General features: G+C 49.5%; 2 protein-coding genes and 1 pseudogene across 3 annotated transcripts; all 3 read left to right on the top strand.

The window, feature by feature from the left end:
• Nucleotides 1-2,413: 2,413 nt before the first annotated feature.
• ARL2 (ADP ribosylation factor like GTPase 2) lies at nt 2,414-9,119 on the top strand. Of its 2 annotated transcripts, none has more exons than XM_055315157.1 (5): nt 2,414-2,983; nt 5,823-5,933; nt 6,029-6,191; nt 7,672-7,752; nt 8,616-9,119. In XM_055315157.1, the coding sequence occupies exons 1-5, from the start codon at nt 2,919-2,921 to the stop codon at nt 8,748-8,750; spliced, it is 555 nt and encodes a 184-aa protein (XP_055171132.1). In that variant the 5' UTR covers nt 2,414-2,918; the 3' UTR covers nt 8,751-9,119. The 2 variants fall into 2 exon arrangements, with proteins under 2 accessions (XP_055171132.1, XP_055171133.1); XM_055315158.1 differs by lacking the exon at nt 2,414-2,983 and adding an exon at nt 3,445-5,566 and having other exon boundaries at nt 5,813-5,933.
• A 3,592-nt stretch (nt 9,120-12,711) lies between these two features.
• Nucleotides 12,712-25,257, top strand: SNX15 (sorting nexin 15). The gene is made up of 8 exons (XM_055315056.1): nt 12,712-13,016; nt 19,564-19,599; nt 19,851-19,971; nt 21,276-21,391; nt 21,497-21,644; nt 22,197-22,340; nt 24,435-24,692; nt 24,987-25,257. The coding sequence occupies exons 1-8, from the start codon at nt 12,918-12,920 to the stop codon at nt 25,091-25,093; spliced, it is 1,029 nt and encodes a 342-aa protein (XP_055171031.1). The 5' UTR covers nt 12,712-12,917; the 3' UTR covers nt 25,094-25,257.
• LOC129503243 (U6 spliceosomal RNA) lies at nt 19,222-19,319 on the top strand (annotated as a pseudogene).
• Nucleotides 25,258-25,345: the final 88 nt, after the last annotated feature.

Below are 25,345 nucleotides of genomic sequence, written 5' to 3'. Positions count from 1 at the left end.
GAAAGAATCTTAAGCAGACTCCATGCCGAGATTATCTCACAGGAGCCCAAACCAAGAGTTTGATACCTAATCAATCAACTGAGCCACCCAGGTGCTCCCAGGCATTTGCTATTCAAAAGTTAATGTGGGGATCACTGGGTGGCTCAGCGGTTTGGCGCCTGCCTTTGGCCCAGGACGCGATCCTGGAGACCCAGGATCGAATCCCACGTCGGGCTCCCGGTACATGGAGCCTGCTTCTCCCTCTGCCTGTGTCTCTGCCTCTCTCTCTCTCTCTCTCTCTCTCTCTCTGTGTGTGTGTGTGACTATCATAAATAAAAATAATAATAATAAAAAAAAGAAAATTGATCCAGATCTGCTTAACGTAATAATTTTAAGTTTCCCTCAACCTACTCCAGAGTTAACAATTGAATTGCAGTGATTTTTTCTTTTTTTTTTTTTAAGATTTTATTTATTTATTCAAGCGAGACAAACAGAAAGAGGCAGAGACATAGGCAGAGGGAGAAACAGGCTTCTGACTGGGAGCTTGATGGGGAACTCAATCCCAGGATCATGACCTGAGCCAAAGGCAGACACTCAATCGCTGGGCCACCCAGGTGCCTCAAAATGCAGTGATTTTCAAACTTCATGACTAGGACTCTCAGTAAGAAGTACCCATGTACATATAAATACCTGGATTTTTCAACGAACATTACTTACCTTTACTTCATGGGCAAAGGCAGTGTCCTGTTCATTTCACATAATTTTTTTGCTAATGCTGCTAGGTTTAACCATATGAAACTGACAACTTTGTAGTCAAAATGATTAAATATGGGAGATTTCATACGGCTCAACTAATTTGTGACACAAGTAGTTTCACGTTCTATTTAGTGCGTTGTGATCCTGTAGGAAAATACTGTCTAGTGGGTTATTATTATTATTATTTTCAAAACTAAAATGGGATTGAAATGTTTGTTTGTTTTTCACTTGGCAAGACATCTTTCCATGCAGGTACATTATGATCCATCTCACCCTTCCAAAAGCTTCACGGAATCCACCAGCACAGTTACCCCAGCTTAGGTAACTGACCCCCACTGAAGGCACTTAGATTTTTTTTTCAATTTCTTGTTGTTCCAAACCATGCCACAGTGAACTTTCTTGTCATAAACGTTCACGTGCTGGTGCTGGAATTTTTGTAGTACAGACTCATGAGGGCAAGATAGCAGGCATCTTGCTCTCTTACTTGCTATCCCAAAGCCTTTGAATAGGAGTTAGGCTCACTTTCTTCCCTTGTGTGTGCTTGATGGAGGGTGAATAGTACTGAATGAGGGTGCTCAGTCAGGGACCCTGTTCTGTCCAGGCCCCTGTTCACAACCTTCTTCTGCAGGATTGGAAGCTCAGGCTTGCCCCGGACTTCTCCCTCTCTAGACAAACACTAAGGAGAGACCCTGAAAAACAGTACATCTTACTTCAACAAACCTCTTAGGGTTGCCAGGAGGATGAAATAGAAAACATGGGGTGCTTTATAAAACAATTCACAGAAATCAGCCATTATCTTCAGCTCAGGCCAGACTGTTCTTTCCCAAATAGTAGACAGAGCCTACTCTGTGTTGCCTACTCACATTTACCCTGCAGTGGGCTGGGAAGGGTTCAATGGAGAGCAATAAGCTCAGCTCACCCTTCAGAGTTTACAGTTCGCCTAGTCTCTGCCCTCATTTTCTTCACTTCTTCAGGACTTGAGCGCTAAGGTAAAGAATCAAACTCTTAGACAAAGTCATTCATTTAACAATAGGTATTTGTTGGTGATCCCTGGTGGGCCAGCGTTTTGGTGCCTACCTTCGGCCCAAGGTGTAATCCTCAAATCCGCGACTGAGTCCCGGTTTTGGAGTCCCACATCAGACTCCCTGCATGGAGCCTGCTTCTCCTTCTGCCTGTGTCTCTGCCTCTCTCTCTGTGTGTCTCTCATGAATAAATAAATAAAATCTTAAAAAAAAAAAAAAACAGGGGGACGCCTGGGTGGCTCAGCAGTTGGGCGTCTGCCTTCGGCTTGGGGCGTGATCCTGGGATCCGGGATCAGTCCCGCGTCGGGGTCCTTGCGGGAGGCCTGCTTCTCCCTCTGCCTGTGTTTCTGCCTCTCTCTCTGTCTCATAAATAAAATCTTTTAAAAAATAAAAATAAAAAAATAGGTATTTATTGAGCACCTAACATATGCCAGTCACTGCTAACTATCACGAACAGCTCAATAGTCTCACAGGCAAAATGAAAAACAGTGCTTCTGAAGAGACAAACGACGGGCATCCTGGGCGGGATATTCTTTGTGTAGGGCTCCCCCCTACCCTCTAAAGGAGGGCGACTGTACCTGGTAATTGGGACAACCCAAAAATTCCCCCGCCCCATCCCGCACATTTCGAAATGGCCCCTAGGAGGCATTTTCGCCCCAATGGAGAAACCCAGGCCCACACTCTAGGATTCCAGAAGACAGGGAAAGGGGAAGGCCCTGTAGGTGGCAGGTTTAGGATGATGCCAAGGTCCAAGAAGAGCAGGATCTGCACCCCGTTTCCGGGAAATCGGGCCTTACAGCGGCCCCGGAACTAGCTTGTCCATATCCTTGGGGATTCCGACGCCTGAGTCAGAACACAACCCAGGTTTCCGTTCCCAGCAGAGCCTGGGTTCCCGGAGAGGAAGGAATGGCGGTACCTCGGCCCCCAAGGCCTCGGGAAGAGAAGGGTTAAGGCAGGTGGCCCACAGAAGCCCCCAGCACCGCTAGAGGGACTATCTCGGTGGCACCGCCAGGGGCTTCGCGGTCACGTGGGGTGAGGGCGGGACCAAGCGAGAGGCCGGCCAATAGGCCGCGCTGTCGGTGGGTGTGATAGCCAATAGGAGCAGGGAGAGGGGTCCCGGGACTAGGAAGAAACGGCGGCCGGGAGGGGGCTACAGGGACCATGGGGCTTCTGACCATTCTGAAGAAGATGAAGCAGAAAGAGCGGGAGCTGCGACTGCTCATGCTGTATCCTCCCGGGCGCCGGAGCCGCGAGGGTAGCGGGGGGGCGAAAGGGAGCACGCCGGGTGGGCGGTGCCAGGCGCCCCCTGCTGGGCGCGAGGTGCGCGGCCGGCGCGTACCAACTGCCCTTTGTGCGTCACGCACGTGGGCCCTACCAATCGCCCCAGCGGGGGGAGGTTGGGAGGAGACCGTACCACCGGCTCGGGGCGGGGAGGACTCCGTTCCCAAGGCCAAAGGTGAGGGTCTAAAAGCGCAGAGGCTGGACCAATGTCCCTATGTAGGGGGAGGGGGTCTTGGAGGCCACCACCCGGCGGTCGGGCTAGAGCGTGAGGCCGCTGTCCTCCCTGGCTCTGACCTTCCCCCCCCCGCCCCGCCTCCGAGGGTGCCAGGCCCCGGCCCCGCCCTCAAGGCCCGAATCCCCGGGGCGTGGGGCCCCGCCCTGCGATCCTAGGGGAGGTAGACGCCTCGGCTCGGCTTGTTCCTCCCGTGGGTCTCACGCCGGTGTCCTTGGCCGCACGCCGCGTCGGTATTCCCGCCCCCGCCCCAGGCTGAGGGCTTGTAGGCCCGAGGGCCCCGCCGACCTTCTGCGTCCGGTTAGCGGGTGCCTGCACTCGTTCTCCCTTCTGTGTGCAGGGGCCCGCGGGGACTCCGCGATCCCGGGGCTGGGCGGGTCTCAGCCGGAGCTCCCCGAGCAGCGGAGAGAAGACCTTAAAGTGCGCGGATAACCTTATAATACTGAGGAAGAGGCACAGAGCATTCACTCATCCAGTTCAACATTTACTGAGGGCCTTCTATGTGCTAGGCACTGTCCTAGGGGCTGGGGTAGAACAGCAAAAGAAATCCTTACCGTCGTGGACGGTCTATAATGCCATGGGGAGAAAGATGTTAACAAAGCAAATAGGTAAAATGTATAGGATGCATGGAGAAGAATGCAGTTTAAACAAGGTCAAAGAAGGCCACCATGAAAAAGTGACAGTTGAGTAAAGACCAGGAGGTGAGGGATGAACCATGTAGATGTCATCGCAAAATTTGTTTATGCAAAAGGAAGGGCAAATGCAAGGTTTGGAAGGAGGAACTCAACTGGTGTGTTCAAAGGAATTTTGAGGAGGGAGGAGGGCCGTGTCCCTGGAGAGCGTAAGCAAGGAGAAGAGCACTAGATTATGACAGGACAACCATCACTTCATGTGGCTTTTGGTTCTTGGCTTTTCCTTAAAAGGAGAAGTGCCCAGGAGAAGCATGATCTGGTTGCTGCACCACAGGTGAGATAGGATGGTAGCTTGGACCAGGACGGAAACAGTGAGGTGATGAAAGTTGGGAGACAGTTGATCCGAGGCCCAGCAGGCATTGCTGCTGGATTAGACTCAAGTGTGAGAGGGAGTGAAGTCAAGCCTGACTTCAGGTTTCTGGCCTGAGCGCTTCCAAAGAAGGAGGAACCACTTGCTGAGGAGGGGGCAGGGAGCAGGTTCAGAAAGATAAGAGCTCAGGTTTGGCCAAGCAAGATATCCTGAGACATCCAATAAGTATCCAGTTGGCAGCCGGATGATAGAGGGCCGGGAGTCCAGGGGAGCAGCTGGGTGGGATGTGTACATTTGGGCGTCACCAGCATAAAGATGGTATTTGAAGCTGTGATCCTGGGTGGGAGCACTAAGAGATGAGCATGGGTGGAGGAGAACTGAGACAGATCTGGATAAGATCTGGATAAGAGGCAATGAGAACCCGGCAGAGGAGTAGAGGAGGGGTCAGGTGCTGATGATGGAGCAGGAAGATGGCTGAGTACTGCCCTCCACCTGCCAGAGAACAATGTGAAGTCTTTAGGGATCTTGGCAAGAGCAGTTTCAGGGAAGCAGGGGGAGCAAAATCTCATGGGTCCAAGCAAAAGCAGGAGGACAGAAATCAGGGTGAGTAGGGACAACAGTTTTGAGGAGATATGCTATAAAGGGAAAGAAAAAAAGGAGTAGAGGGGCGAGGGATCAAGAGAGGGTATTGTTTGCTTTTAAGGTGGGGGAGACACCAGCTTGTTAGCTGATGGGAATGATCCAGTGGATGATGGAGTTGGGGTGTGAAGGAGGTAATCGAAGGTTGAGTCTCAGGAGAGCTCTGGTCACACTCATTCTACTGGTTTGAGTCACCTGGGGCCCCCTCCCAGCTGCAAGCATCCTTAAGGGTTGGAGGGACCCCCGGGGTGTTCTCTCCAGCTGCTGAACTCACCCATTTGTTTGCATACTCACTGAACAGCAAAGGGTTTGGAACCTTCCAGAAACAGGTGAGGGTGGCCATCTCCAGGTCCTTGCTCTTGCTGTTTGCTCTGTCTAGAATGCTCTTCCCTTAGTCCTTTGGAAAGCTGGCTCCTTGTAGTTTGGTCCTCAGCTTGAGACCCTGAGAGAGGTGCCCAAGCTAAAGGAAGCTCCTGCAATGACCCCCGCCCATAGCCTCTTAGTTGTATTTCTTACACTCACCAGGAGCTGATGGTACCTTGTTTCTCATTTGTTTGCACTCTATTGACTGTCTCCACACTAGAGTAGAAGCTGCACAAGGGTGGGGACTTTGATTCTGGGGTACCCCCAGCACCAGAAGAGGGCCCGGCACAAAGTAAGTATTCAATAAATATTATAGAGTAAATTAAGGAAACTTTAGTTAGGAAGAGATGATTAAAAAAATCTTTATTACTTGATTCTTTGCCATTTATCGTGAGCCAATAAATTGGGGGTCAGGCTCAACTGAGTTGATACAGTTGCTCAACTGAGTCGATACAGGGTGGAAAATAAGTTATCCCCTAAAAGAGGGGCACTGTGATGTCACCACCCTGCAGAGTTCAGGGACTTCTCCTTAACCTAGTGCGCCCCAGCGGCCTAGACAATGCTGGCAAAACAACCATCCTCAAGAAGTTCAACGGGGAAGACATTGACACCATTTCCCCGACACTAGGCTTCAACATTAAGACCCTGGAACATCGAGGGTGAGCGGGGACCCCTCAGTGGGCTGGCCCAGGAGTAGGCAGAGAGGGTGGGTGAGGGGCCAGGCTGACCCTTGAGCCACTCCCTTCCTGTCCAGATTCAAGCTGAACATCTGGGATGTGGGAGGCCAGAAGTCCTTGCGGTCCTACTGGCGGAACTACTTTGAGAGCACCGATGGCCTCATCTGGGTGGTGGACAGCGCCGACCGCCAGCGCATGCAGGACTGCCAGCGGGAGCTCCAGAGCTTGTTGGTGGAGGAGGTGGGCAGGGTGCCTGGCCAAGCAGGCCAGGCCAGGCCTCCATCAGCATCCTTGTGTATATTCATGGATGGGTAAACACTCTCCTCAGTGGAGTCCCTAAGGGGCCTGTGACCCCAAAGGGATACCTAGGGTGGGGTCTGTTTCTTCCCTGAGCCCTCACCATGTGCCCAGCACCCTTGGGGGCAGAGGCAACCTGTACACTTGGTCCAGGGGAGACCCACCTTGCTGTGAACAGGACATGCTGTGAACTGAGACCTGGGTTCACGTCCCTTTGATGTCACTGCTTCACCACTCTCAGCTTCAGTTTCTGTACCTTGAATGGGCTTGAGGGAGGATGACTTGAAGCCCATTTATGAAGCTCTGGGAGGCAGTGGAGCCTGGCTCAGGAGTTGGACTCTTCATTGTGTAACCTCAGGCGAGACACTTAACTCTGTGAACCTCCATTTCCTCATTTCTAGGATGGGCTTTATAATTAGGGTGATCTTATAACTTATTATCTGGCCCAAAACACTTTCCTTGAAATAAAATTTGAGATTTGCAGCTAAGTTGCAAAGATAGTGAAGAGATATCCCATATGCCTTTCACCCTGTTTCCCCCATGTTAACAGCACACGTAACCACCATGCATTTGTCAACACTAAGAAATTAGCATGGGTAAATTACTCTTAACTACAGATTTTCTTTGGATTTCACTAGTTTTTTTCATTAATACCCTTTTTCTGTTCCAGGATTTGATCTGGATTACTACACTTGGATTTAGTTGAAAAGCGGGACACTTAAGAATGAAAGAGGGATTTGTGAAAAATTATGCAGGGTCAATAGCCATAAACAGGACTGTTTGGGGTACACAGGGATACGGCCACCTGATATAGTCCTAGCCACCTCCAGAGCATGTCAGGCAGGTCTAGTGAGATCATGGCTGTCCATGTTTGGCCCTGGCCTGTCACCTCGAGGCCCTATTTCAGGCCTAGATCCACCTACCTACATGGAGGGAGTCCCAATCGGTAACACAAGGAAGTAACTGGAAGCAGAGGCAGAGAGTTAGGCCTGCAGGGTGGTGAACAGTTAAAGTGCTACATGAACTTGGAAGAGGGAATAGTCACTTCCACCAGACCGCATAACCCCAGGATGGTTGCATTCTTTATGCAGCTCAGGTCATCAAATGGGAGCAGTCTAGAACCAGAGAGCTCAGGGATCTTCTTGTCCATCTTCCCCTCTCCATTTATGGTGGTAGGAACTGAGGCATAAAGGAGGGAGGTGCCCACTGACCTCACGGTAACGGCCCTCCCCCACCATGTGTGGCTGGACTCACAGGCCATGTCCATGTTGTCTGCCCTACTTGGTAGGGCCTCTCCTACCACCCTGGGGCCTTGCCCTGATTTTCCAGGTTGATCTCTGATCCCACCTGCTCTGGGTATTTAGAGGAGTGGCCAGGGTTCCCTCTGAGCCCCCACTCCCCACCCCCTGTTTCTCTCCCCCAGCGCCTGGCTGGAGCAACCCTCCTCATCTTTGCCAACAAACAAGACCTGCCTGGAGCACTGTCCTCTAATGCCATCCGTGAGGTGAGTCCAAGCCTTTGCATAGGCCTGTGGACAAAAGGGGCACATGTTTCTCTGTTAACGTATTTAAAAAGCATTTATTAGCTTCTCTTATGTGGCAGGACCTATGCAGGACACTGGAGATTCAGTAATTAATAAGAGCTAGTTGTGCCCCACAGCCTGGGGGAAGGCAGACATGCAAATATTATCCTACAGGATAACAGCAGCCAACCAGTAGTGAGTACTTTTTCTGTGCCAGGCTCTGCGTGGATTAACTCATTCAGTTCCCACCCCAGCCTCCTGCAGTAGGAACCATTACTGTCATTCTGCAGATGGCGAAGCAGGTTTAGAAAAGTGAGCTAACGTGGTCAGGGTCACACAGTAAGCAGACAAACGGGATTTCAGTGCAGGCCTGTGTGACCCCAAATTGTATTCTGCCTTGTGCTCTAGAGCATGAGCACCAGAATGAGAAAGAATGGGGTTAGAATCTTCATTCTGTCACTTACTAGCTGTGTGAACTTAGGCAGGTTGCTTAACCTCTCTGAGGCATTCTCAGTAAAATGGCCAACAATCCCTGGCTCTTTGGGCCCTAGGAGGAATGGATGAGAAGAGGATATTTGTGGGGCTTATAGCACAATGCCTGGATCCTAGCAGATGCTGGATCCTGTGTTGCTGTTCAGTTACTAAGGGGTAGTATTGGTGTGGTGTTGCACAGAGAGCCCCAGTGCCCTGAGGAACTGACAAATCTTCACCAGGGGCCAGGGGAGACTTCTGAAAGCAGGCCCTTGAGGGAGGCATGGATTTCCCCTGGACCAGGAGAGGGAAGGGGGCTGTGAGTGGCAGGGCCCATGGTCACCGGGGCCCACCACCCTCTCCCACCTTCCCAGGCCCTGGACCTGGACTCCATCCACAGCCACCATTGGTGTATCCAGGGCTGTAGTGCCGTCACTGGGGAGAACCTCCTGCCTGGCATTGACTGGCTCCTGGATGACATTTCCAGCCGCATCTTCACGGCCGACTGAACGACTCCAGATGCCCCCCACCCCACCTTGCAGTCCAGCCCCCTACCCCCCGCCCTCATCAAGCACCATCCATGGGGGAACGGGAGTCAGCCAGCCTGACAAACACCCCCCACCCCACTCTGTAACCTGCTGCTGCTGCTGCTAGTGCTGCCCACTGCTGCTCTGTGGCCAGCTGGCTCCCGTGGCTGGAGGGCTGCTTGCCCTGGCTGTCACCCTGGCTCCTGACCCAGCCCACCTGCAGCTGCCATGCCAAGAGGAGAGGGCTGGGCCTAGGAGGGGAGTGGGGGGGTGGAGCTGCCTCTGCTGCTACCAAGGCTGTGGGCCTCATCCTTTGCTCAGCTGTGAGAATAAATCCTTTCTTGCCCTCAACTCCTTGTAGAGTCATTTGTTGATTCTACAGCATCACGAGGCCACCCGGAGTGCATGGTGTAGCAGGGCACTGATCATTTCGGTCAGAGGGTTAACTTCTGTGTCAGAGAGACACACAAAGAATTACAGAAGCTCATGACAGGGCTGTAACTAATTCCATCTGGAAGAGTCCAGGCAGACTTCCCAGAGGAAGTGACGTTAAAGTTAGGCATGAAGGATAAGTAGTTCTTTGCATAGAGGAAGGAGGTGGACAGTTTACCAGAGCAACAGCTGTCCTCAGAGGAGTAGATAAGAAAAAGGGACACAGGGACTCCTGGGTGGCTCAGTGGTTGAGTGTCTGCTTTTGGCTCAGGTCATGATCCTGGGGTCCTGGGATCGAGTCCCGTATCAAGCTCCCCATGGGGAGCCTGCTTCTCCCTCTGCCCATGTCTCTGCCTCTCTCTGTGTCTCTCATGAATAAATAAATAAAAACTTAAAAAAAAAAAAAAAGGAAAAGGGACACAGCTCCACATCGGGGCTCATGGCTTGCTGAATGGAAAACAGGCTGAACTTGAGCTCCCAGTTCCCCACCATAGCCAGGAACCCTCTTGCAGTGGACTGTCTACACCGATGCTGTATAGGCAACTTTGGCTCTAGCAGAGGAACCCACGTGGCCAAGAAACAAGGCTCAAGGACTCTTGGGAAGTGGGGAGGGGAGAGGATGCAGGTGTGAGAGCATGTGAGCATCAAGCAGAGCTTGCTAACCGGGCAGAGCAGGGAAGAGTCCTCTGAAAGACTAAGGTGCTCTCTGAAGCAGGGTTGTCCCGCAGGTGGCCCAACAGGTGTTTTCACAGCACCCCCTCTCCCTGCTCTGGTCCTACCAGTGGCTGCCTACTCTGTTGGATTCTGTTCGAAGCATTCTCCAGTATCATCGCATTGAAGAACAGCCCTAAGCAGGACAGACTCTCAGTATCCCGTCTACAAGGGAACTGAATCTCCAGGAGGGAGGTTAGGCAACTTGTTCAAAGCCACTAGGCTATGAAGTAGGGGAACTGGGATTTAGACCCAGCACATCGAGCCACTACGCCACACTATTTGAGGCTTTTGTGTCTCTGCTCAAAGCTCAGATGCCAGAGAGAGGAGGCCTAATGGGTCTAATGAGGAAAGAGTGGTTTTCCCAAGGAAAAGGCGAGGAAGAGTCACCGAGATTTGCTCCTAAACTGGCACTAGAATCCCTTCTGGAGAGTACAGACAGGTGCAAAATGTGGGCTCTGTTAGGGTAGAAGAAGGGAAATTGATGTTGGATAGACAATCTTAAAATATAAACTGTCCTTCTGTGTCAAAAATTAAAACTGCCTGTTCTGTCCTCTATGCTGGACAGACACCGTGGTCCCCATGCTACCCAAACCTTGTGGTGAGTGAACACGCCCAGGCCCAGAACCAAATCTCAACCTTGCCACTCACTGGATGATGCTGAGCAAGCACCTCACATGTTTGTGCCTCAATGTCCCCATCTGCAGAAAGATAAGGACCTGCTAAAGTTAGGACAAGGACCAAATGGGTGGGTCTCTTGTTGGTCACAAGCATCATATAATGTTAGCTATAATGTTCAATATCTGAACCAGTAGGATCTTTTTTTTATTTTAAGATTTTATCCATTTACCCATGAGAGACACAGAGAGAGGCAAAGACATTGAGAGAGGGAGAAGCAGGCTGCCTGCGGGGAGCCCGATGTGGGACTCGATCCCAGATCCCGGGACTACGTCCTGAACCAAAGGCAGATGCTCAACCGCTAAGCCACCCAGGCGCCGCTGGACTGGTAGAATCTCAAGCAGATCCAACCAACGGGAACTCAGCCACCCACTGATCCGGATGAGTCACCCCAGGGTTCAAGTCCTCCTGGGGCCCATAGTACACAGCATCCTTGATTTATTTTATTTTTTTAAGATTTTTAATTTATTTATTCATGAGAGACACAGAGAGAGAGAGGCAGAGAGAGAGAGAGAGAGAGAGAGAGAGGCAGAGAGGCAGAGACACAGGTAGAGGGAGAAGCAGGCTCCATGCAAGGAGCCTAAAGTGGGACTCGAGCGGGTCTCCAGGATCACACCCTGGGCGGAAGGCGGCGCTAAACCGCTGAGCCACCCAGGCTGCCCGCATCCTTGATTTAAAGTGTGAATTATGCATGGTTAGAGACAAGAAAATAACAAGGTTGTACTCATTAGCAAGGCCTGTAGATGAGGAGTCTGAGCTGCGGCAGAAAGTCTGCATCCTGTGGTCAACCCAGTGGGAATGTGGGGAGCCAGGCTGGCAGCTGTGTATTTGCAGCTTTCCTCTCTCCTGCTGGCTATGAGGACTCTTCTGTTTGCTTCTCCTGGTGATGGAAATGGAGTTGGCATCTGAAAGCTGGGGGACAAGCTGATCTAGATGGGAATGGGTTTGGAGGGGACAGGGTGAAAGAAGACAGAAAGGAGAGAATTGGGAGCTGCAGGGCCAGGGAGGGGAGGGAATGATGGGCAAGAAGACTTGGAGCCAGTCCTGCTGGGAGAGCTTGAGAGAGCACAAAAATAATGTCTATAAGTGGCCTCTACGGGCAGCGGTTTAGCGCCGCCTTCAGGCCAGGGTGTGATCCTGGAGACCGTGGATCAAGTTCTGCATCAGGCTCCCTGCATGGAGCCTGCTTCTCCCTTCTGCCTGTGTCTCTGCCTCTCTCTCTCTCTCTCTCTCTCTCACTGTGTGCCTATCATAAATAAATAAAAATCAAAAAAAAAAAAAAAAACAAAAACAACTGCCTACAGCAGAAAGGATGGTCTCGGGAAGATACTAAGATACTAATGCTGTCTTGGGACAGCATCCTGATGGAGCTCTCAGGGTGCCAGACATCAGGTTTGACAAACAGGGTGCCCAGAGGCTGGGCAGCTGAGCCCACAGCCAACACTGCACATCAGGAACAAATCAGTCCCCTTGCTAGGCACTGTGCACTCTGTTTCTCCCTCAAGGAACTCAAGAATTAGGCTTCTGGGGAGAGTCCTCCTCCCCTACCCAGGACTTGGGGCAAGGAAAGGAGCTGGCACCTTTGGATTCCAGGGGTAGGAAGCTGATGGGCTATACCTATTAGAGAACTACCTCCAAACAAAGATATGGTGCTAACAGAGAGGTGGGGGTGAATGCTGGACAGACCAAGAGGGGAATGAAAGAAACATCCACTGCAGTAGATTCTATTAGAAACATTATAAACGTTCTAGAGAGGAGAAACTTAAGCTTGGGTAGTTAAGGGAAACTCATACAACTGGTAAGAAGTGTGACTTCAGAACCTGTGAGGCCATCCTTTTCTCTGGAGTTCTTTTTTACTTCCCCTACCCTTGCAGAAAACATGAATTAGCGAATCCTACGGAAGGAAACAGGGAAATGATTTGGCTACATCTGCCACACACTCGGCACAATAAAAGTTGGGTGAGTGGGAAGGGAACCAGAAAGCAGAGGAGAAGTCGTTTGGACACGTTTGATGGGTAAGGCTCGAGCACCTGTCAGCTAAGTGATCCCACCTCCCCGGTTCTTTTTTTTTTTTTTTTCCACCTCCCGGGTTCTTAACTCTTAAACTACCTAGTTCACGCCTTACCCGCCACCGAGAACTTTTTAGACGCTCCCTGGCCGCACGCCAAGGCCAAGGACTGCGCCGTCACTTGCGACCCGCTCCCTAGGCTCTAGGAAGAAGGGCGCAGGCCTGGGAGAGGCGGTGGCTGGCGGAGACTGACCTGGAGGGGCGGGGGCGGCGTTGAGGAGGCAGAGGCCGGCGGTCAGCTCCACTCCAGCTCGGTTGCCATGTCCCGCCAGGCGAAGGACGACTTCCTGCGACACTACACAGTCTCCGACCCCCGGACCCACCCCAAGGGCTACACCGAATATAAAGTGACCGCGCAGGTGAGGTGGGCCCGGGTGGGGACCTTTACCCTTTTAACAAGAGGTGGGGCAGTGTTTTACCTTAAGGCAAGGCGCCGCTGGTCGCTCCCTTTTTAGACGACAGAAATGGTTTTCCCCTTTAAGGGGAGACTGCGGGTAGAGCCGGCGGTGCGGCCCTGGGAGGGCGCTGTCCTTTTAAAAGGGCTTGGACGGTAGTTCTTGGAGTGGGAGGGGTGGGTTCCGGGTTCCCACGCCCAACGTGTGGCGTCAGCACTGCGGGCTGTGAATTTCTTCAAATTAGCACGGAAACTCTGGCTCGGTCCAAATGTTAGTTCTCCAGCTTCTTGGATTAGGTTTGTGTGAACCGCTTGGTTTGATATTAACATAAAAGCCCTTTTTTTACAGTTTAATTTTTAATTTTCTTTCAAAAAAACTCTATGACTTTAAAAATCCTTACAGCTCAAGAGAATTTTAAAGAGTAAGTCAGGAAAAAAAAGAGTAAGTCGGTCTGCATCTTCACAGTCACAGCTGGAAGACAGAAAGAGTGAAGTGGATTATGAAGCAGTAACAACGTTATAGGCACATTTTACAGATACATAGGGGGAACCACGAGAAGGATTTAAAAACCACGAGAAGGATTTAAAAAACAGTGTAGGGGATCCCTGGGTGGCGCAGCGGTTTAGCGCCCGCCTTTGGCCCAGGGCGCGATCCTGGAGACCCGGGATCGAATCCCACGTCGGGCTCCCGGTGCATGGAGCCTGCTTCTCCCTCTGCCTGTGTCTCTGCCTCTCTCTCTGTGTGTGTGTGACTATCATAAAAAAAAAAAAAAAAAAAAAAAAAAAAGATTAAAAAGCAGTGCAAAAGAGTATCTGCAGAATGATATAGGAGAGCTGGTTGGGGGAGACTTTTCACTGTAAATTGTTTATTACTTTTAGAATTTTAAACTAGAGGCACCTGGGTGGCACAGTGGCTGAGCATCTGCCTTTGGCTCAGGTTGTGATGCCAGTGATGCCAGGGTCCTGGGATAGGCCCCACATCGGATGCCCCATCGGGTTCCCCCGCGGGGAGCCTTCTTCTCGTCTGCCTATGTCTCTGCCTCTCTCTGTGTGGCTCTCATGAATAAATAAATAAAATCTTAAAAAAAAAAAGAATTTTAAATTAGGCTATTAAATGGTACATTAATAACTATTAAGGGGAAGTTGCAAAGTGATTTAGGTGCAGAATCCTAGATGTTTAAAAGGAACTTTCCCTATATCTTTTATGTCTTTTCCTTGTCAAATAAAAACAAGACACACATGCAGAAAGATAGTCCCTAGGAAGACTAGACTGGAGGGTGGCCAGGGACTGTACTCTTTTCTGATAAATCTTTCTGTTGGTTTTTAAACATTCATTACTTTGATATGTTTTTATTATAACTTTTAAAGAGAAGTAATTTTCCCTCTTTTACCATCCCCATTCATCTGCCATCTTGGTGAGAATTAATGCCACTAGGTCCTTCTTTATCCTTGCATGTAAACCTTATATTTAAAAGCAGTTATGTGTATCTAGTTTATTATTTACACAGAGTCTCACAGGTCACTTGCTGGTATTCCTCAGTTTTTTGTTGTTTCCCCTTGTAAATTTTCTAAACCAAAACAGGGACACCGGGTGGCTCAGAGGTTGAGTGCCTACTCACTCTCACGCCCAGAGCATGATCTTGGAGTCCCAGGATCGAGTCCCACATCGGGCTCACTGCATGGAGTCTGCTTCTCCCTCTGCCTATGCCTCTGCCTCTCTCTGTGTGTGTCTCTCATGAATAAATAAATAAAATATTTTTAAAAATTCCACAACATAATTTACGTAAGTAATACCCGTAGATCCTAAGTGTATAGCTCAATAATTTTTGTATATGGATACATCTGCACTGGCAGTGCTCAGATCAGGATATAGACATTTCCCTCCCCCAGAGAGTTTCTTTGTACATTTCTCATCTGTAGTCCTCCTCCCAGAGAGGTAACCGTTGTCCTGACTTCTGTTCCCCTAGATTACTTTTGTCTGTTCTTGAGCCTCATACAAATGAAATCATATACACAGCAAGTACTCGCTTGGGTCGGGCCTTTTTCCTTCTCTATATAATGTTTTTGGAGTTTATCCATGTTGTTGCGTGTTTAAGTAGTTTGTTCTTTTTTATTGCCATGTGATGGTAGCCCCTTGTATAAATATACCACCATTTCTTTATTCATTTTCTTGTTGCTAGACTTCTGGGTTATGTCTAAAAAAATGTTTTCTGTTTTTTTTTTAATGTTTAGTTGTTATGAGTTGTATGAATATTCATGTGCAATTCTTTTTATGGACATGTGCACCCATATTTTCTTAGTATGTACCTAGGAGTGGGCTTGCTGGGTCATTTGATAGCTACAAGTGTAGTTGTCCTAGAAATTACCAGTTTTGGGGATGCTGTTTGCTGTTTGTCCTAGCCAAAACTGACAAAATATTTCAAAGAAAAAAAATTTTTTTTAAGTAGCTCTGTGGTTGGAAATTGGCCAAGTTGGTGGCTGATATTCAGAGCCTGATAACTTTTTTTTTTGGCTTTTACCCCTATGCTAAATGTACCCAACGGGACAGAAAAACTTTCCAACATGGATAGATGGCTATGTCAGTCTTTTGATATCTTTTAGATGGCAGTCCAATTCCATGAGGAATTAAAAACAGCTGTCCTTGTTTTACAACCAAATCTTCACAGGACCACAGATGTGGCTCCAGAAACAATTCAAAGTCTGTTGATCTTTTTTTTTTTTTTTTTTTACCAATCCCTAAACCTCCCCTATTTCTCTCCAAAGGCTTGTCCTTGTGCCTCTGAGAGGTAAGTGTGCCGCCTGGTCTTCTCCAGGAAATTTTACCTGGGTCATCTCTTTAAAATACCAACATCACAGCTGCCTGGCTGGCTCCATTGGTGTAGCATGCGAGTCTTTTTTTTTTTTTTTTTGTTTAATTTATGATAGTCACAGGGAAAGAGAGAGAGAGAGGCAGAGACACAGGCAGAGGGAGAAGCAGGCTCCATGCACCGGGAGCCTGACGTGAGATTCGATCCTGGGTCTCCAGGATCGTGCCCTGGGCCAAAGGCAGGCGCCAAACCGCTGCGCCATCCAGGGATCCCAGAGCATGCGAGTCTTGATCTTGAGGTTTTGAGTTCTGATCTCATGTTGGGTGAGATTACTTAAAAATAAAATCTGAAAAAAAAATTACCAGTTTTCCAAAAATTACCAGTACTTTCCAAAGTACTGTTTTATACTCCCATTCTCACCAGTACTTGATATCATCGGCATCTTCAAATTTGGGTATGCTGGGCAGGTGAGCGTGTATATCTTACTGGAGTGTAATTTGCATTTCTCTAATGACTAATGATGTTGAGCATATGCTTATAACCTTATTGGCCATTCAAACACCTTCTTTTGTGGGACGTGCCTACTCAAATATTTTGCTCAATTTTAAAAGATGAGTTGTTTTTTTCATATTGATCTGTAGGAGTTCTTTATATATTCTGGATATGATTTCTTTGTCAAGTATATATAATCCTCAATAATTTTAAAACCTAGTTTCTTGAGATGCCTGGGTGGCTCAGCAGTTGAGTGGCTGCCTTCAGCCCAGGGCGTGATCCTAGAGTCCCAGGATTGAGTTCTGCATTGGGGTCCTTACATGAAGCCTGCTTCTCCCTCTGTCTATGTCTCTGCCTTTCTCGGTGTGTCTCTCATGAATAAATAAATAAAATATATTTTTTGGGCGGCCTGGGTGGCTCAGCGGTTTAGTGCCGCCTTCAGCCCAGGGTATGAACCTGAAGACCCGGGATTGAGTCCCACGTCAGGCTCCCTGCATGGAGCCTGCTTCTCCCTCTGCCTTTGTCTCTGCCTCTCTTTCTCTCTGTCTCTCTTATGAATGAATAAATTAAAAAAAAATAAAATAAAAATAATTTTTTAATTTCTTTTTTTAAAGATTTTATTTATTTATTCATGACAGAGAGAGAGAGAGGCAGGGACACAGGCAGAGGGAGAAGCAGGCTCCATGCAGGGAACCTGACATGGGACTGATCCTGGGTCTCCAGGATCACACCCCAAGCCAAAGGCAGCGCTAAACCGCTGAGCCACCGGGGCTGCCCTAAATAAAATATTTTTCAGTCAATCAATCTAGCTTCTTTTACCCAAGATATTTTAGGTGGAGTCTGTTGTGAAAGGCAAAGGCCAGGGTATCAGTTCTAGCAGTCCGTCTTACTTGTTATGTGATTTTTTTTTAATTTTTATTTTAACTGAGGTATAGTTGACAAACAATATAATGTTAGTTTTAGGTGCACAGTATAGTGATTCAACATTTATATTCACTATGAATTGCTCACCATGGTAAGTGTAGTTGAGGGCAGCCCTGGTGGCGCAGCGGTTTAGTGCCACCTGCAGCCCGGGGTTTGATCCTGGGGACCCTGGATCGAGTCCCACATCAGACTCCCTGCATGGAGCCTGCTTCTCCCTCTGCCTGTGCCTCTGCCTCTCTCTCTGTGTGTGTCTCTATGAATAAATAAATAAAATCATTTAAAAAAAAAAGTGTAGTTGACCATCTATCACCGTACAAAGTTATTGCAATATTATTGACTGTATTTGTTATGTTGTACTTTTCATCCCTATGACTTATTTATTGTACAACTGGAAGTTTGTAACTCTTAATTCACTTCATTTATTTCCCTTATCTCCTCTATCCACTTCCCCTCTGGCAACCATCAGTTCTCTGTATGTATGAGTGTTTCTGGTTTTGTTTATTTTGTTTTGTTTTTTAGATTTCATATATAAGTTAAATCAGGTAATATTGGTTTTTGTCTTTTAAATAATTTTAAGATTTTATTTATTTATTCATGAGAGACACACAGAGAGAGGCAGAGACACAGGCAGAGGGAGAAACAGGCTCCCTGTGGGGAGCCTGATGCAAGACTGGATCCCAGGATCCTGGGATCACGATCTGAGCTGAAGGCAGACGCTCAATCACTGAGCCACCCAGGTGTCCCTGTCTTTCTCTGTCTGACTTATTTCATGTAGGATAATACCTTCTCGGTTTATCCATGTTGTCACAAATGACAAGATTTCATTACTTGGCTGAGTAATATTCCATTGCATGTATCTACCACATTTTCTTTATCCATTCATCTATTGACAGACACTTAGGTCACTTCCATATCATGGCTATTGTAAATAATGCTGCAATAAACATAGGGGTGCATATATCTTTTTGAATTAGTGTTTTTGTTTTCTTTGGGTAAATATCCAGAAATGGAATTACCGGATCCAGTGGTATTTCTAATTTTAATTTTTTTGGAAACTAAAATGAGGTGATATTTCATTGTGGCTTTGATTTGTATTTCTCTGGTGGTTAGTGATGTGGAGCATCTTTTAATGTGTTTGTTGCTTATCTGTATATCTTTGAAGAAACATCTATTCAGGTCCTCTGCTTTTTTTTTTCTATTTATTGTGTCTTTCTTTCTTTCTTTCTCTCTCTCTCTCTCTCTCTCTCTCTCTCTCACAAGCAGTGGCAGTGGGGGTGGCATGGGTTTGGGGGCAAAGGAAGGAGAGAGAGAATGTTAAGCAGCCTCCATGCCCAGCACCAAGCCTATACGGGGCTCAATCTCACAGCCTTGAGATCATGACCTGAACCGCAATCAAGAGTCAGACACTCAACTGACTGAGCCACCCAGGCACCCCCTCTGCCCATTTTTACATTGAATTGTTTGGTTTTTTGGTGTTGAGTCATAGGAGTTCTTTATATATTTTGGATATTAACTCATTATCAGATCATTTGCAAAACGTGCTGTGTGATCTTGCACAGGTCATGTTCCCTCTCTGTGCCTCCACTTCCTCATCTGTTAAATGGGCGTGTTAATCGTGTCTGCCGCCTTGTGATCGAGGATAATTAAAAGGAGATGTTTGGAAAACTATCAAGTAGTCCATGCTATAGAATGTCATTTTCTAATTATTATGAATATAATGTAGTAAGTACAGGGTCTTCTTTCCAGCTCAGACCCCATTCTGCTCTTCGTGGCTCACAACCCCAGTGAGGCTTTCATCTGTGTTCAGGAGTGTTTGCCCACAGAGGCTTCCTCATTTAAGGAAGGAGTGGCTCCTGGGAAAGAACCTCATTCTTCAGAGAACTGGAGGTGCTTTGGTTTCCAAAGGAGATGCAGGGACTTGGCCCTTTGAAGGAAGTGAGGTAGCTCTTGCTTTTACCGCACACATGTCTAATTGGGCCAATAGAAGATTAGCATGGCCCCTGTACAAGGATGACACACAAACTCATGAACTGAGATAAAAGTTGGGCTGAGGACCAAGGGGTCTGGATGGGATCTGACAGATGAAGAAACTGGCATATGGTAGAAAAACTGCTTCAAGTTACACAAAGCCTTGAAGCCAGGACGTCTTAAAATCAGTGGCCAACAGCCAAAGTCCACTGCCCCTTTGAGGAGGGCCGGGAGGTACCTGGGGTATCCCTGGATTTTACTGGGTGATGGGGCATCGGATGTCAGTTCAGGTCTCACCTGGTTCTTGCCTTTCTTCCTCAGTTCATCTCAAAGAGGGACCCAGAGGATGTCAAAGAGGTGAGGCTTCTGGGAGGAAAGGGGACTTTTCCCCAATTCCAGATGCAGTAACAGTGAAGGAACAGCTGGTAACTCCTTGACCCTGGGAGGAGGAGGAGGTGCTACATCCCAATCCACACACACACACACACACACACACACACACACATGCATGTGTGCACACTTGTGTGCTGGGGCCAGGCTGGGGGTGGGAAAAGCCTCTTTCTACTACCACCCTTACTGGCCTGGGACAAGTGTCCTATCCCTCTTAGGTGGTGGTCTGGAAGCGGTACAGCGACTTCCGCAAGCTGCATGGGGACCTGGCTTACACCCATCGCAACCTCTTCCGCCGCCTGGAGGAGTTCCCGGCCTTTCCTCGTGGCCAGGTGTTTGGTGAGTGTTGATCTAGGCAGGCAGGCCCAGTATGGAGGGAGAGGGGGGCAGAGGGGACCCCTGCTGGTGGGAACTGGATGGGAAGGGCCACAACCCCTAGCAAAAACACATCTGGGGAGGGCCCTTAGAGAGAGCCTCACTTCCCACATGGGGAAACTGAGGCTCAGAGCAGCCCGCCTTTGGTGTGTGGGGGGCCCTTTAGCATCCCGTCTTCCTTAGCCCCATTTTCAGGACAAGGGAGCTAGGCTCAGGGTGTTAAAGGGGCTTGGCCTGTAAGAGGCAGAACCAGAATTCCTCCCTAGGAGCTGGTGTCACCTCAAGACCTACACTATCCAAAAACAGCATCTGTGAGCCAGATGCCGTGAGTCTGAGCTGAGGTGGCCAGATGGGTTGAATGCACACTGAAACTATTACAGTAATTTTTGTATTGGTCACATGTTCAAATGAGACTATTTCGGGTACACTGAGTTAAGTGGAACATCTTATTAAAATGGAGTTAACCTGGGAGCACCTGGGTGGCTCAGTTGGTTGAGCATCTGCCTTTGGCTCTAGTGGTGATCTCAAGGTCCTGGGATCCAGCTGTGCCTCCAGGCCCCCACTCAGTGGGGAGTCTCCTCCCTCTTCCCCCTGCCCCTCCCACCTACTTGGGCATGCTTTCTCTCTCTCTCTCTCAAATAAATAAATAAAATCTTCAAAATAAATACATAAAATTAACCTGTTTCTTTTTAACTTGGCTACTAGAAAATTAGAAATTACACATGCCATGCGTGATGTATTGCTGCGGGACCGGACTGATCTATTATCTGAATCTCTAGACTCATGTGAGATACTTTTTCACAGCAAGGTCAAGGGTTGCTGCTGGCAGGTTATGCAGGTATGCAGCATACCCAGAAACTATGACAAAGGCACATCTTGCTGTGTGACCTTGGGCAAGTCACTTTCTCTCTCTGAGTCTTACTTTCCTCCCCCTTCCATCAGAACGATCTGAAATTATTTCATTTCTTGGTGATTGCCCATCTGCCTCTACTGTCTAGGATGTGAACCCATGGGACCAGAGACCTGGCTTTCCTCCCATTCACCTTCTGAGCCTAGCACATTAGTAGGTGCTTGATAAATCTGGTAAACGGAGGACTAGGGAGTTTGGTCCCTGTTTACAAGGACCCCGCCCCCGCCCCCCAGGAGGAGCTGGGCAAGATTGCTGGGAGAACAGCAGCTGGCTGCTGGGATCCTTTCCTGCGGAAGCAGGGAAGTGACCCCTGTGGATCACTGCTTCTCTTCCCACCCCTTGTTCTGGGGGGCTGCAGGCCGGTTTGAGGCCTCAGTGATTGAAGAGCGGCGGAAGGGGGCTGAGGACTTGCTTCGCTTCACTGTTCACATCCCTGCACTCAACAACAGCCCCCAACTCAAGGAGTTCTTCCGGGTATGTGTCCCTGCTTGTCCCTCCCCAGCACCTGGGAAACCTGCCTGCCCACTAGGCTGCACCCCAAGACACCCCCCACCCGGTCCCTGTCTTTCTCTCCTGCAGGGTGGGGAGGTGACCCGGCCCTCTGGCATATCCAGAGACCTGCACATCCTGCCACCCCCTCTGATCCCCACACCGCCTCCAGAGGAGCCCTGGTTGCCACAGCCACTCCCTGCAGAGAGGAGAGGCCTTGAGGAACTGGAAGTGCCAGGTATGTTGAGGTTGGGGAGGGAGCCAGGATTGGCGGGTCTGGGGGTGATGGAGGGCATGCACTTGCTGCTCACTGAGCTTAGGAAAAATTCTGGGCTATGTCCCAGCTCCTCTACCACTAAGGTGCTGAGAAGCTCTAGCCAGGCCACTTTCCTTCTCTAGGCTTTAGTGTCTTAATCTGTAAGAGGGGTGCCAACCCTAAGAGTAGGCTTGTTCATGCCCTTGGGTGCCACAAGGAATTAGTGAGAAGGTGATTCCATTTTGTTTTTTTTTTTTAATTTATTTATTTATTTTTTTTTATTTATTTATGATAGTCACAGAGAGAGAGAGAGAGAGAGAGAGAGAGAGAGAGGCAGAGACATAGGCAGAGGGAGAAACAGGCTCCATGCACTGGGAGCCCGACGTGGGATTCGATCCCCGGTCTCCAGGATCGCGCCCTGGGCCAAAGGCAGGCGCCAAACCGCTGCGCCACCCAGGGATCCCGGTGATTCCATTTTGAAAGCTAGGAAATGATAAGGGCAGGCATGAATGTTCCCGATGATGTGTTCCACAGTGGATCCCCCACCATCCAGCCCTGCCCAGGAGGCCCTGGATCTCCTCTTTAACTGCGGGAGCACCGAGGAAGCATCCACTTCCCCAGCCCGAGGCCCCCTCACAGAGGCCGAGCTTGCCCTCTTCGACCCCTTCTCCAGGGAAGGTAACGAGCTGGGGCTAGCAGAGGGCAGAGGGGGGCTGAGGCAGGGGCATGGAGAATGGGCAGAGCCACCACCTAGCTTGTGTAGTGCTTGGGTAAGTCCTAGAAAGGTGCCCCATGACAGGCAGTTGACAGCCTTGGTGAGAATTGGAAGCAGACACCCTGGTGCCAGGACCCATGAGCTGGCTGCCCCTGGACAGTGCAAGCCTGGAGGAAGGAAAGGGAGATCTCAGGGACAGGTAGATCTTCTCCCTGAGAAAGCTTTGGAACAAGCAGGGATCACACTGTCTTGGGGGAGGGTCAGAGTTCCTTCAGTTGGAAGCCCAAGGGAGGGGCGTCCTGGCCAGCTCAGGGTGGGGATGTAGATCCTGAAGGCAGGAGAGGCCTGATGGTCAGGGGGTGGGTGAGGCTTGGGCCCAGAGGGCAGCACAGGACGCCCTGCAGCAGCTGCTAGCACATGGGGGCACCCCAGACCTAGCATGGAAGCTGGAACCGCCCTCCCCCACCCCCTCTCCATCCCCCCACCCCACAAGGACGTCTGGATCCCGACCTCCTTGTTAAGATCCAGGGGAGCTGAGAGTCCCAGGCTCTGAGACACTGGACCTTTAAATTCTTCAAGTCTCTGGCTTTGTGCTTATTCCAGCTGGGGTGTTGAAGTGGCTCCTCTGCTTCAGGATCATCACGAAAGGGTTTCAGTTTGGAATCCTCCAATATTTTTAAGCCCATTTCATTGGCTTTTCTTACTTTGCCCTTCGGGGACCTCCTGGGGCAGCCTCTCAGCTTTGTGATCAGTGACAGGCATTTGAGTTCATTCACCCCAGATTGGTTCCAAATCAGAACCTCAATCTTCCATCCAATGTTCAGCTCCACACCACCACCCTGCTCGCCTGGGAGGAGTATCCTTTTACTCTTCTGGTTCTGCTTCCTCCTGTCCCTGATCCTTCGGCCTTTCCCCAGCTGGGTTGGGGGAAGAAGAGATTAGAGAGAGAAGGTGGGGGTGGTGTCACCTGCCTGCCTTGCTCTAGCTGAAGCCCCAGGCGTGTCTGGTGGTCAGATGCTTGGAGAGGAGCCTGTCATGGCTCCTAGAATGTAGCTCCCATGACACATTCCTTCAGCCCATAAGAAAGCTCCCAAACTCTTGTCCCGCCAGAGCCTGGAAGTGCAGTTTGCTCAGATGCTGTCTCATCTCCCTGCCCCATTGTTTGGGCACCTCCAGCAAGTCCCTCACCATCAGAATCCTCCAGGCAAGGAGCTGGCACTTGTCTCTCTCTTCAGCACATATATCGAACGCTTGTAATCAATGTTTTACAGCATCCCAAGAATACTTCTGCCTTTGGCTCCGTGAGCAACACAGGGAGGGCTTTATGTCCAGCTGGGAAGTGAGAGGTCGTCTTTCCCACTTGCAGGAGGCCCCAGTCTCTTCATGGGGTCACTTGGGTGAGGTTGGAGAAATGCCACCCGTCCCTCTCCAGGCCACTGGTGTGCCATGGTGCTTTCTGTTCCAGCTCCTTCCCTTCAAAGGCCTTTTCACCAAAGATGGGCCAAATCTCTAGCCTTCTTTTGTGTAAGCTGCAGAGGGGATGTTTGGCCACCCAGTCCCGGGGTACATAATGAGACCTTCTCTCTGGGTATCTGGTGAGGATATCCACCACCCACTATCTTCACATTTGTGTCCTCAGCTGAAGTTGTAACACCTGAGGTTCTCTGAATCTATTATTTTACCATTCCAAGGTTTGGAGCATTTCTACCCTTGGCCTGGCTTAGTTGGTCTAGCATCCTTCAGATGGAATTCTTGAATTTATAGATAGGAGGGAGGTAGGCCCAGTGACCCAGACCTCACAAAATAATGTTAATACAAAAGAATTACTGAAAGAATTAGGAAGGTAAAATTGTTTTTTACAAAAGCACAGGAACTCCACCAGTTAAATAGATCATGGCTAGTCTGTTTGGTACAAATGGATTTTGAACTGCTCAGGCTCTGCTTCTGTCCACCTGGGGCAGGTTGGTACCTTGCTGGGCAAGAGAAGTCTGGGGATGGATGGCAGGCCCTGAAAAATGGAGGACAGTGTGGCCTGAGCCCTCCATATCTGATCATAGATAGTTCAGGCCCCAGTCCAACCCACATGGGTGAGCTGGCAGCGATGGAGGCAGAGCCTGAAAGGCTGGACCAGGAACCCTGGGAGCCTGGAGGGCAGGAGGAGGAAGAGGACGAGGAAGGACGGCCTGTCCCTGCCTATCTGAGCCAAGCCACAGAGCTTATCACCCAGGCTCTTCGGGATGAGAAGGCAGGTGCCTACCCTGCAGCTCTGCAGGGCTATCGGGATGGCGTGCATATCCTGCTGCAGGGAGTTCCTGGTGAGTATGGATGGGAAGGTGGAGGGTCAGGCCTAAGGTTTCAGATGGTGGAGTGAAAGGAAGGGAAAATGAAAGACTCAGAGGATCAGAATTTCTCTTCACTGACCAACTGTGTAACCTTGGGCGGTTTCTTTACCTCTTGGGGCCTCAATTTTCTTATTTGTAAAACGGGGAGAATAGATCTGATTCCCAGGGAGGTAGAAAAAGACATGTGTTGGTGCTCTGTGAACTGTAAGGGGCTAGACCAGGGGTTTTGAACCCAGAAACCTCTGCTGAGCCATTTTCTTTCCACAGGTGACCCGTCACCTGCCCGCCGGGAGGGTGTGAAGAAGAAGGCAGCTGAGTACCTTAAGAGAGCAGAAGAAATCTTGCACCTGCACCTGCCCCAACTCCCATCTTGAGAGGGAGTGAGCCCCTACCCAGGACTCTAGCTCCAGCACTGCCAGCTGCTCCCTTTTACTCTCCCTGGGGCCTGGCCCTATATCCTGGTCGTGTAACTCTGGGGGTCATTTCTGTATGTAACTGGACCAAGAATGAAACAAATAATGAATTCAAAGCTCCTTGACCACAGCTGCCTCTTTGGAATCAGGAGAAAACATTTCTGATCCTGCCTCTTGTGTGGGCAGCATCTCTTGCTGTAAACTAGCTGTTTA

Source organism: Nyctereutes procyonoides, unplaced genomic scaffold (assembly GCF_905146905.1).
Source record: "Nyctereutes procyonoides isolate TBG_1078 unplaced genomic scaffold, NYPRO_anot_genome, whole genome shotgun sequence".
NCBI classification, from domain to species: Eukaryota; Metazoa; Chordata; class Mammalia; order Carnivora; family Canidae; genus Nyctereutes; species Nyctereutes procyonoides.
Note: the sequence above shows the minus strand (reverse complement) of the source record. Positions and strands in the feature narration are given on the sequence as shown.

What these genes read in the sequence shown, in the direction of transcription:
- ARL2 (XM_055315157.1), top strand. Translation starts at nt 2,919, where the DNA reads ATGGGGCTTCTGACCATTCTGAAGAAGATGAAGCAGAAAGAGCGGGAG. An exon ending in GAGCTGCGACTGCTCATGCT is followed by an intron (nt 2,984 to 5,822) that starts GTATCCTCCCGG and finishes AGTGCGCCCCAG; the next exon opens with CGGCCTAGACAATGCTGGCA. An exon ending in AGAGCTTGTTGGTGGAGGAG is followed by an intron (nt 6,192 to 7,671) that starts GTGGGCAGGGTG and finishes TCTCTCCCCCAG; the next exon opens with CGCCTGGCTGGAGCAACCCT.
- SNX15 (XM_055315056.1), top strand. Translation starts at nt 12,918, where the DNA reads ATGTCCCGCCAGGCGAAGGACGACTTCCTGCGACACTACACAGTCTCC. An exon ending in AACTCAAGGAGTTCTTCCGG is followed by an intron (nt 21,392 to 21,496) that starts GTATGTGTCCCT and finishes TCTCTCCTGCAG; the next exon opens with GGTGGGGAGGTGACCCGGCC. An exon ending in TGAGGAACTGGAAGTGCCAG is followed by an intron (nt 21,645 to 22,196) that starts GTATGTTGAGGT and finishes TGTGTTCCACAG; the next exon opens with TGGATCCCCCACCATCCAGC.